The sequence below is a fragment of the Pan paniscus genome, chromosome 2, assembly GCF_029289425.2.
Source record: "Pan paniscus chromosome 2, NHGRI_mPanPan1-v2.0_pri, whole genome shotgun sequence".
Classification (NCBI taxonomy): Eukaryota; Metazoa; Chordata; class Mammalia; order Primates; family Hominidae; genus Pan; species Pan paniscus.
In genome coordinates this window covers 168,962,918-168,975,036 of record NC_085926.1, presented here as the reverse complement: position 1 = coordinate 168,975,036, position 12,119 = coordinate 168,962,918, and the positions used below count along the sequence as shown (strand labels likewise).

General features: G+C 40.8%; 1 protein-coding gene across 4 annotated transcripts in view; it reads left to right on the top strand.

The window, feature by feature from the left end:
• TNIK (TRAF2 and NCK interacting kinase) overlaps positions 1 to 12,119 on the top strand; it is a 398,535-nt gene that overhangs the window by 366,113 nt on the left and 20,303 nt on the right. For all 4 annotated transcript variants that reach the window (XM_003831928.8, XM_003831929.8, XM_003831931.8 and 1 more), the window contains 4 exons: positions 5,923 to 6,087; positions 8,198 to 8,309; positions 9,101 to 9,271; positions 11,035 to 11,178. In XM_003831928.8, the coding sequence (XP_003831976.1) occupies positions 5,923 to 6,087; positions 8,198 to 8,309; positions 9,101 to 9,271; positions 11,035 to 11,178 (592 nt within the window). The remainder of the gene's footprint in view (positions 1 to 5,922; positions 6,088 to 8,197; positions 8,310 to 9,100; positions 9,272 to 11,034; positions 11,179 to 12,119) is intronic.

Below are 12,119 nucleotides of genomic sequence, written 5' to 3'. Positions count from 1 at the left end.
CATCCATCTATAAAATTTTATAAATAATAGCATACAACTTATAAGATGGTTGAGAATATTGAGTTAGTAAATTAAGCATTCAATAAATGTTAACTATTTTATTTCACTCTCTCCTCAAAAATGAATTCTCCTTTTACTTGTTATCACCATCCAGTCGTCCCTCTGAAACATAAACATATGTCATCTGTTTTTCCTCTTCAGCCAGGACAGAGTTGGGAAACTCTAATAGCAGACTTTGCTCTCCAAAAAGGCAAAGGGCATCTCACTTTCGTAAGAAGGAAAGGAACTGTAGTTTCGAGATGAATAAGGCCTTTGAAATAATAATTAGCAGTGGGGCTATAACTGGAAGACTAGTTCACAAAGCAACTTGCTAGAATTTCATTTTATGTCCTTGTTGAATCTTTCAAGTAGCCTTTAAAGAATCCTTTCACATATGCCTGAAATGAAAAATGGACTTGGCTGCTGAAATTGACATTGTGTAGTGCTGGCATATAAATCTCTTCATGTGGTTAATGGATAATTTCAATGGAAGTGTAGAAGGCTTCTATCCCTATAACTTACCACTTAGGAAAACATGAGGGAGAATGTTCTGGAGTGAGTTGCTGTTTGACTCCAGATAAAAGGACTCCGATTTCTAATGTGGCTTAAAATTTGCTTGAGTCTTTATGACAGAGTCAATACCTCCAAGTAGACATTTGGAGCCACATTTTCAGTTCATTGCCAGCCACATACAAATGGCTCCATGTTAATTATAGCACTCCAGTATTCTATGACCACAACCTGTCACTTTGAAAACAGCATTTGCAGCCGGGTGCGGTGGCTCATGCCTGTAATCCCAGCACTTTGGGAGGCCGAGGCGGGAGGATCACCAGATCAGGAGATCGAGACCATCCTGGCTAACACAGTGAAATCCCGTCTCTACTAAAAATACAAAAAATTAGCCAGGCGTCGTGGCGGGCGCCTGTAGTCCCAGCTACTCAGGAGGCTGAGGCAGGAGAATGGCGTGAAACCGGGAGGCAGAGGTTGCAGTGAGTGGAGATCGTGCCACTGCACTCCAGCCTAGGCGACAGAACGAGACTCTGTCTTAAAAAAAAAAAGAAAGAAAGAAAGAAAGAAAGAAAATAGCATTTGCCAGTGTCTTATAGGAATTTGATCTATTAAGGAACCCAAAATATTTTTGTCCTCTCAATTTCCAATTCTGCCTTCCTCAAATGTGGGTTTTTTAAATAACAAACTGTATTAGTTGGGGTTCTCCAGAGAAAGAGAATATTTACATATGTAGAGAGAGAGAGACTGCTTTATTATTATTATTATTATTATTATTATTATTATTATTATTATTATTATTGGAGACGGAGTCTCGCTGTGTCACCCAGGCTGGAGTGCAGTGGTGCAATCTCGGCTCACTGCAACCTCCACCTCCTGGGTTCAGGCGATTCCCCTGCCTCAGCCTCCCAAGTAGCTGAGACTACGGGTGCACGCCAAGCTAAATTTTTGTATTTTAGTAGAGATGGGGTTTCACTGTGTTGCCCAGGCTGGTCTCAAACTCCTGAGCTCAGGCAATCTGCCCGCCTTGACCTCCCAAAACGCTAGGATTACAGGCGTGAGCTACCAGGCCCGGCCGAGAGACTGCTTCATTATGAGGATGTAGCTCATATGATATGGAGGCTGAGAAGTCCCATGATCTGCCATATGCAAGCTGGAGACCCAGGGAAGCTGTTGGTATAAATCCTAGTTGGAAGCTGGGTGAAGGTGAGATGAAATGTCCCACTTCAACCAGTGGAGAAGTAAAAGAGGGAGAAAATTCCTTCTTCCTCTGCCTTTTGTTTTGTTCAGGTCCCCAGCAGATTAGATGATGCCCATCCCACTTGGAAAGGGCAATCTACTTTACTGAGTCTACCCATTAAATGCTAATTGCATCCAGAAACACTTACAGACACACCAGAAAAAATGTTTAACCGAGGCACCCCATGGTCTAGTCGACACATAAAATTAACCATCATCAAACCTTGAGCTGAAAATTACTAAAAGTACATGTTTAAACAAGATAAATGCAGGTTAAAGTTTATCCCTGACAAAATAAGAACATAAAATAAAAACTCATTATAATAAGATTTAGCTTATAGGGTGCTATTAGTACAGTTCTCCAAGATGAACTTTAGGAGAACTCACCCAACTTGTCATCTTGTGGAGTGGACTAGATGGTTCTATAAGAACATACCACTCTAACACTCATGATCCTGTCAGATGCACAAATTTCCCCTTGTAGTGCATACCCTTATCCCTGTGGTTCTACCTATCCCTGTCCTATAGCCCCACAGGACCACTTTTTACTCGGTTCTAGAATACACCACACCAGCTGTGAGCTGCCATTTGTCCATGGAAGCTCATCTGCTGGAAGAGGTATTTTGTATTCTCCACTGCTACCCACACTTCACCAAAAGCAGGTCCCTGTTCTCAATCTTCCTTATCTCCTACAAGCCTCTACTGGGACTCCATGGACCTTTGTACACAGCACCTTCCTGGTATCAGCTGGTATCTTTTCAGCGTTGATCCTCCTCACTGAACCAGAACACTAGCTTGTCATCATGAAGGCTCTTTGGGTTACAAGTAATGAGTAAAACAACCCACTTAATACAGAGTAAACAAAAAAAAAAGAAAGAAAGAAAAGAAAGAAAAAAAAGAACATTTTTTAAGTGGGGAGAGGGTAGGTATCAGAAATAGAGGAGTAAAGGAAGATTTAGGGTATTTCATGGAAGGAACCCAAAGGTAAAAGTGAGCTGAGCCTCTTTGAAGGACTGGAACAGACAGGAGCTCAGGCAGCTTCTCATGTGCAGGTCTCTGGCTCTCTTGCTGCCTGTCTCTCCTTACCCTAATCTCTGCTTTCTTCCACATTTCTCCTTTGCTCTTCTCTCTCTTTGTAGAGGAGCTTTCTCTCCCTCTGCATGCTCCTGCTTTCACCTCTCCACTTCCTCCATTGCAAGATACTCACCAAATCCCAGTTCAACTGCCAGCAGAAACTGACCCATGTCTCTTGGGCTTAATATTAAATTCCAGTGGGAATCTGGTCCCTCTTGGCTCAGGCATCCACCCCTGATTCAATCAGCTGTGACCAGGAGTAGGCCCCCTAATACAACAGTGCGGCCCAGAGCACCTGGGCTCTGCCACAGGACAGCTGGGTTCAAACCACTTAGAACCCGTGTCACTCAGGGCAAGATAATTGATGGAATGTCATATTTAAAGTGTTTAGCACAGTACTTGGCATGTGGTGGTACACAGAACATCTTTGTGCCAATCCCCACGGGAATGGTGAGAGATAAAGACGAGATATTATTGAGGTTCTGTTAATGAGGTTCTTAAGGCTGTTGTACATCTGTCTTTGTGTTTCCAGTACAGTACTTGGCACACAGAAAGTGTTTAATAAGAAGGTGCTGGTGGAGTGAACAAAAGGGTGATGACTCAAAAGTGGGCAGATTCAGAGCATACTACTGGATTCCTTTAAGCTTCTCACTATCTGAGCCACTTCCCCTTGTTAGCCTCTCTGAGTCTCTCTTTGATAACCAGTGTGTCTGCATCAGTTTTTGGCTTGAGAAAGAGTGCTGCTGATACAAGAGAGGCCAAAAAATTCCAAAGAGATGACATGTGATTTATGCTAAAGAGAGGTTTGGGGAAAATGTTTAAAAGCTTTTCAGTATTTGAACAGAAGTTAAAAGAAAGGAGAAACTGCCCAGTACACATAAAGTAGCACATAATAAGATGTATTAGGACTGAATTTCCTAAATGTCATTTAGAAAAGGAAATGCTCAACTCTGAGAATAGGCACTAATACACGCTACTGATGGCCACTGTGACAAAATGAATCCAGAAAATGTTCCTCTCCAGGACAGCTCATAGTCCAGGAGCAGGTTGCCAAGAAACACAAAGGACACTAGGCTTTCCAGTTATCTCTCAAGCTTCCTGGAAACATCAATTATATGCACCATTACAGGAGCTTGGGAGTCTGTTTCATCTAAACGAGAAAAAAGAAAAGAAGTGCCTCCTTTCACTTCCAGCCAGAGGCAGGTGCAGAGAGCTGTAATTGCAAATCCATGACAAGCTCCAGAAGTAAAAAGCTAGGCTGGTGAGATGGTCAAAGAAACAGCATGAAACCTTGCACATGCCAGTAGAATGCTTTACACTTAGTAGGAACTAAAAAATACTGTGTTGATGAATGAATGAAAGAAAAGGCAGAGAGGGAAATCATCACTTAATCAGATCTGCTCTAAGAATCCTCAATGAGCCAGTTGCATAAAAGTTAAAAAGTGCAACACTAGTCAGGCCTACAATGTGGGCACTGGCTTTTAGAAACCAGAGTTGTCTTTTAATCTTGCCTTTCCTCCCTGGGGTTTTTTTGGCAGAGACTGCTCTCCAGAGCAATGGCTTCCAAACTTGTTACATCATGTAATCCTATCAGTAAAAACTGTATAGCATGTCACCCAATACAGTGTATTTATTCACAAGTCATACATTTTTTTCTACTGCACTGACATTATATACATTATAAAATACCTTTGGCCGGGCATGGTGGTTCACACGTGTCATCCCAGCACTTTGGGAGGCCAAGGCGGGTGGATCACAAGGTCAGGAATTCGACACCAGCCTGACCAACATGGTGAAACCCCATCTCTACTAAAAATACAAAAATTAGCCGGGTGTGGTAGCACATGCCTGTAATCCCAGCTACTCAGGAGACTGAGGCAGGAGAATTGCTTGAACCTGGGATGCAGAGGTTGCAGTGAGCCAAGATCGCGCCACTGCACTCCAGCCTGGGCAACAGAGTGAAGAGTCCATCTCAAAAAAAAAAAAAAAAAGAAAAACCTTTAAAGGACATTAAAAAGGGATATTAGAGGTGATGTTTCAAATGCTTTGCTAGTTATGACTTTGTTACTGCCTACATCACAAAGCACCATAGTTATTTATTGAGACATAAACATTTATGATAGTTGTAAATCCATATTTTCAAATAGTATTCTAGATCATGTCAATATATTTGGAACTCCTGTCAGATCCGATTAATCATTGTTTTGACCTTGTGAATGACAAAGAGCCCTGTGAGTTAAGTATGGTCTCTGCCCTTTCTTGGAGTACTCCACACACACTGCTTCTTTTCAGCAACATTTTAGGTCATTTATCTGTTGTGTGGGTTTGTTTCATTGTAACCTGGTAATATGATCTGTAAATATATATAAGTGGCAGGTGCATACAGCACAAGTACTACAAAAATGATGAGTTCATGTCCTTTGTAGGGACATGGATGAAATTGGAAACCATCATTCTCAGTAAACTATCGCAAGAACAAAAAACCAAACACCGCATATTCTCACTCATAGGTGGGAATTGAACAATGAGATCACATGGACACAGGAAGGGGAATATCACACTCTGGGGACTGTGGTGGGGAGGGGGGAGGGGGGAGGGATAGCATTGGGAGATATACCTAATGCTAGATGATGAGTTAGTGGGTGCAGCGCACCAGCATGGCACATGTATACATATGTAACTAACCTGCACAATGTGCACATGTACCCTAAAACTTAAAGTATAATTAAAAAAAAAAAAAAAAAGAGTTTACAAGTGTGGGCCCTGCTCAGTCCCTCCCTTTTTGTAGCGTCTCCCTCTGTACATGGGACCCCCATGCCATATGTGACCACTGTCTGTACCTCATGCAGGAACGTAAGGCTTCAGGCTCAATCCATAAACTAAATATTGGCAAAGCTTAATTTCTTTTTTGTTTTCCTAAGTAAAATAGAAATGTGAATATCACCTTCTCACGCCCTAGTGGGTTGATTTGGAGCCCCGTATGCCTATGCTGTGTGAGGGCTGATGTCACTCTGTGGCCTTTTCCCCCCTCTCTAACTCCTCCCACGTGCTGTGCTCCCTCAGACGTCTGGAGAGAAGAAGCGATCTGGCCACAGTGACAGCAATGGCTTTGCTGGCCACATCAACCTCCCTGACCTGGTGCAGCAGAGCCATTCTCCAGCTGGAACCCCGACTGAGGGACTGGGGCGCGTCTCAACCCATTCCCAGGAGATGGACTCTGGGACTGAAGTAGGTGCTGGGCAACAGCTGACATGACAGTTCTGTTGTCCTTCCTGGGGTTCTTAAACCATGATCTCTTCAAGAATGAGGCTTCGCCAAGCTCCTTGAAACTTGTTTGGTTGGTTTCTACCATAGAGCTACTTATGCAGATACTCAAATAGAGAAATCATGGAAGCAGAGCAGTGAAAAGTTCTCAGATATCATCTGAACCAATACCTGTTTCTACAGATGAGTGTACTGAGGTTCACAGAGGTTGAATGACTTGTCCAAGACACACAGCTGGTTTGTGACAGATCTAAGACCAGAACTGGGACCTCCAGTTCTGATGGAAACTTCAGGCTACACAGATTTCAAGGCCAACAGTTGAGGTTTATATTCGCGTTAATTTAGTCAAACTAAGTATGACTTAAGTAAAATGAAGTTTAAATGATTTGTTTATGAAAAATAAAATTTAATAAATAGATAAGTTCTTAGAGTGTTCATCTTTCATAAATTCAAAATTGTGTGAGAAGAAAGAAACCAAGCATTACCTTTCCTGTATAGAAACAGCCCCAGCGAAAAGTCTGAATAAACACAATCTGTAGGTAGTGCCCATAGACGCTGATGACTGACACCAGTTGGATGAGTTCACAGTGTGTGGTCTTGTTTCATTAACAGTCTTGTCAATCACACGTAAGGCCCTAAATGTGTTTATAAAGCACAGGTACTATTATTTTTGACATTGTCCACACACTAAGTTTTTATGATGCACCCTTTGAATTCTAAAGTTATAGAGTAGATGAGCTTTGCATACCCCAAGGAAAAGAACACAGTGATATACTGCAAAGCACAGCATCCTATTGTAATTTCATGCTGTGTGGGCATTTTCTGCCTGAACACCTCTCTTGGTACCAAGGAGGACACCATAAGATTGAACCCTGGTTCAAATTCTGCTGCTGCCCCAGCTCTATGTGGAAATGTTAGTGCCTGCCCTACCTCCTTCACAGACATCTTCCAAAGATCAAAAGAGAACATGTACGTGAAAGTGTTCTATTTGGTAGGGGGAATTCAACCTTGAGGAGGATGAAATGGTTTTGATTTCATAGGATGGAAAGAAAATCTTGAATTAAATCAGATTAGATCTTTGTGGTTTTCTCCTTATATGTTTAGAGGTCTTGGATGGTGGTTTTATTTTTAAATAAAAACCTAACAGTAAAACTAAAGTGAAATAACCTTTAGTTAAAGATATTTATCCAAAAAAGATGTGCTTATTATGTTGAATACAGATGTGTTTATGATGTTAAAGGACAAGAATAGAAGAAATGGACATGACTGACATTGCAGCTTATTCAGCAAAACTCAAATTTAGAATATTGTGACATGAAACCCAGTATTGAGTTTACTGTTCCCTCATCTCCTGACATCATGTTTTCATGGTGCCATTCAAGCCCAAGATCCATTTTTTAAAGTAAGCCTTCAAGGTACATTGCTCACAAACCTAATATCCTCATAAAGTCCCTAAATAAGGATGTAAATGTAATTATTCTTTTAAGGAAACTATCGTGGGAAGGAGATATCTTCAATTCCAGCATAAAATCATCCCTGAATTGAGGATTTTAAAGCTTTTGGAGCCAACACCAATTCACTTGCATCGCCAGGCCAGAGTAGAAGGGCTCAAAGCTCTCCTCCCCAAGAGAAAGCCCCTTGGTTTGACTCTGTTCAGGATAAAGTACTGCTGTGTAGGCTTCCTTACTTAGTTTATTGCCAATTGTGTCAGCTTTTCATATTGATCAAGTAGTCAATATAGGAGATTGCTTTTACTGAAAGGGAGAGGTAAGCTCTGTCACCACAGTGATCTTACAGATTTTAAGGTGCCACATGTGGTCCAAAATGTAATTTTCTCACTACAATTCTTGCAGTCTGATAATTAATGAAGTCCTACGAATGCACAATGGCTAGTGAGTAATCAATACCAGAAGAAGCTGGAGACAGGCACGCACTGACTAGAGAGCACTAGAATGTGAACACCTGAATACCTTGAAGAATCTGTGATCATTTTACAGCCCAAGCACAGTATTGTTAGCATTGTTATTCCTGCAGTATTTATCTGCTCTTCTTAATCTTCTTGCTTATTGATTAGTATGGCATGGGGAGCAGCACCAAAGCCTCCTTCACCCCCTTTGTGGACCCCAGAGTATACCAGACGTCTCCCACTGATGAAGATGAAGAGGATGAGGAATCATCAGCCGCAGGTAAGCAAGAAGGGCCCAGTGTTTAAAAAACAGCTTCGTCTTCCTTTTGGTATGACCTGATAAGGAAATTAATCCTCAGTTCAGTAGTTAAGCTGATTACTGCTTAGGTCCTATCTTAAAAGGAAGACTTTTTAAAATTATTATTTCTGTAGGACTCCTAAAACAAATGTATTACTTTCCATTTTTTTTTCCATCTCTTCTATTTCGTTTCTGGTAGACCCAGGGGTACATAGGGACCCTAGGAAAAGCTGTTCCTCAGTGATCTCTGAACATAACTAAATGTTTCCCCAAAACAATTTCTGGGTACAATGTTTTACACACATTAGGCACTTAATAAGTGCATGGTACATTGTGTTGAGTTCTAGGTGTGTGCTTCCCACCACAAAGATCAGGCTGATTTAAAGGAGTCTTGCTTTCTAATCTTCTTCAAGTAATTAATCATCAAAGTCAGCTTAGGACAGTTTTTCAACTGATAAACTGCAATTTTAAAAAGTAGATCTTTTTTGCCTATATACAAGAGTGGGGATGGTGTATTTAATTTGGGACTTTCTAGACTCTGCAAGTAGTGTCTATAAGCGTGTTTTTCTAATGAATAAAAGATTCCTTTGATGAATGACTTAGACTTTATTCTACTAAAACAAAAAAAAAGTGTAAAATAAGGAGAGTTTCAGAGTTTCCTTGCCTTTACTATAATTCAAACCAAACAAGAAGAAATCATAGTGTTTTGAAGCCCCATCTCCATAAGTTATCTTTTAAGATGTCACTGACTTCTCTGATTCTTTTTCTCAAAGCTCTGTTTACTAGCGAACTTCTTAGGCAAGAACAGGCCAAACTCAATGAAGCAAGAAAGATTTCGGTGGTAAATGTAAACCCAACCAACATTCGGCCTCATAGCGACACACCAGAAATCAGAAAATACAAGAAACGATTCAACTCAGAAATACTTTGTGCAGCTCTGTGGGGTATGTTGGTGCTTTTTTTTTTTTTTTTTTTTTTTAAATAACCACTCATTAATGAACTGACCCTCAAACATTAAAAGCCTGTGGATCTTGTCATCAAAAGAACACTGGTTGAATCCTGGGTATTAGAGACCTAACCTGGGACTATCTTGACCTCAGGAGAGACCAAAAGGAGTTTTATATGTAGAAATAGCTGATACGCTACTAGCCAGGATGACGAGATTAGATTCAGAGCAACCTTGTCACACAATAGTGATAGGCTAAAGCCAACAAGAGAACTAGCTACCACTGAATACATTGAGTGGGCAAGGCAAAGCCTATAATCTGATCAATCAGAGGCGATTTGTGTCTGGCACTTTGTGATATACCCCACCTTCATTCTCCATGATCCATACCACATCCTGCAAGGGGAATATGAGCATAAATAATGGCATAAACCTTTATTTCAAGCTGAAAAATCAGCCCAGAGTATTTTTGTGAATTACTAAAGGTCATAACCCTAGCAATAAGAAGATAAAACTTGAAAAGAACAACAAATAATTTAATGAACTTTCCCTTTTAGTTTAAAACATCAATCTGCATTTCTCATGAAAAAGATCTGCAGGTTTTAGCTGACCTCAAACTCAGGAGAGGCATGATGAGATTCTATCAAAGTCTTGGTCTGTGTTACTATAAACATCTCATACAGATTAAGGAAGGACATGTCCCCTATGTACCCACTGAAAATACTAGGCTTGGATTGGGGAACCATAATTTTAAAAGGCTGAAAGCATTTGAGATGTTAGCGGGGAAGAGTGTGAAGCCTAGGAACCATTTCATGATAGAGGCTCCGTCCTCTGGAGAAGAGACAGAAGAGAACAAGATAGCCACATTTAATACTGAAAGGATTAATATATGGACAAAAAAGCAGACATTTGTGTTGATCAGAAGATAGAAGTACAAGACATAAGAGAAGTTAGAGAGTTACATGTTCATGAATAAAGTACACTGCACAATGAGCCTCTCAATGTGTGTGTGTGTTGAGGGGTGGATGATACATTTCCCTAGCAATAAATTTTTAGGATTACAACTACCCAGACAAAGCCACTTATGTGCCTGTGCTTCTGTAATAGGGATTACTGCATGGGTGTTGGGCTGCACTAGATTTAGAGACCTGAGAAGTCCCTTAAAGTGAGTATGTCTGTGACTCTCCAGCTATTAACATTTCTCTTGAATGGGTTTATCATTTCCCTAAAAAAGAGCAAAAACTTGAGGGTATGGGGCATAAGATAGTTACATTTTGATTCAAGAAGGAGGAAGGGCCTTTCTTCCATTGGAGTATGGAAATGGAAATTCCACTGTATATTGAAGGTGGGTAGGCTAGAGACCACTGCATAGGGGTGGGGGTGAACCTAGGGGAAGAAGAGAAGTGATTTATAGGGAGAGCCAAGAAAGAAGTGGTTTTTCCAGGAAGGGAATAAAGGCAAATTATGCTAGCTTCACATCTGTGCCTAAGGCTCCTATTGACAAGGACTCTCTGCATTAGGTAGTAAATAACTAGATGTATGAATGCTGCTAACTTTATAAAAGAAAACTGTAATTTCATTACCAGAAGTACAATGATTTAATTATTATGTCAGAGCTTCTACATTCATTAGTTTATATTTACCTACTTGCCCATTAGTGTATATTTACAAGTCACAGTTTCTTATATTTTATAGGGACTCTCGATGCAGAAGATTAAAGTTCGTGAAAAGTCAGTCTTAAGGTGCTTCTTAAATTTACAGGTGTAAACCTTCTGGTGGGGACTGAAAATGGCCTGATGCTTTTGGACCGAAGTGGGCAAGGCAAAGTCTATAATCTGATCAACCGGAGGCGATTTCAGCAGATGGATGTGCTAGAGGGACTGAATGTCCTTGTGACAATTTCAGGTATGTTACTAAGATGATGAGTCCCCCAGGTCCATACAGCGGGAAAGGGATCCACCTCATTTCTGCACAAACAGTTAGTTCTGCCCTTCCCAGCTAACAAACAACACAATAAAGTATAGCAGTATAGCCAGAGTGAGATTGCCCACATTTTGTAACACTGGGAATTCTGACCTCCAAAAAGAAGTCTCTCACCTCTGCATTAAATCTGAATTAGGCAGAGACACACCACAAAGGCTATATATTTATAGCTCTTTACCTCTGTCAGGACTCAGCAAGGATCTTCAGATGTTTTTAAGGTTTCTGCACTCCAGTTATTACCACATACAGACAGAATATCAAAATGCAGGCTTCCTAGAGGGACATTTAGTAAGCAGAAATTTCTTGGTCTCTTCCCTCAAAAATTCTCTTGCTTATAGCCCACTGATGTTTTGGCAGGTGCAGCTGGCATACTGGGTGATCAAGTCTACAAAAAGATTTGAGTGTGGGAATCATTACTGCTATGCTCTGTAGCTTTCTGATTCCCAAAAAGAGCCTTAAATAGGAAAAAAAAAAAAGATGGAGACCAAAGTGAAGGCCTTGTAACAAGTTAAAAATGCAACCTAAAAGAGGGTAGTTTTGTTGAAAGTTTTTTTTCTTTTTGGTATTTGAAGGAGTTTAACGAGTAACACCCGTCACTTCCCCTCTCATTCCATCTAGTATGGAACCAACTTGCTACTGCACTTTATAATCACCTAGGGAGATGTGAAAATCTAGGCTGCACCCCCAGACCAGAGTCAGAATCTCTGGGGGTGGGGTTTAGGCATCAGGAGCGTTCATAGTTTCTGATGTGTTTCCATTGTACAGCCAAGTTTGAGAACATGGATTTATGCTCAGCCATTGTTTCACGAAGAGACAACACAGGGATGCTGGTTTGAACTTTCCTCAAAGTTCAGCTGTACTTC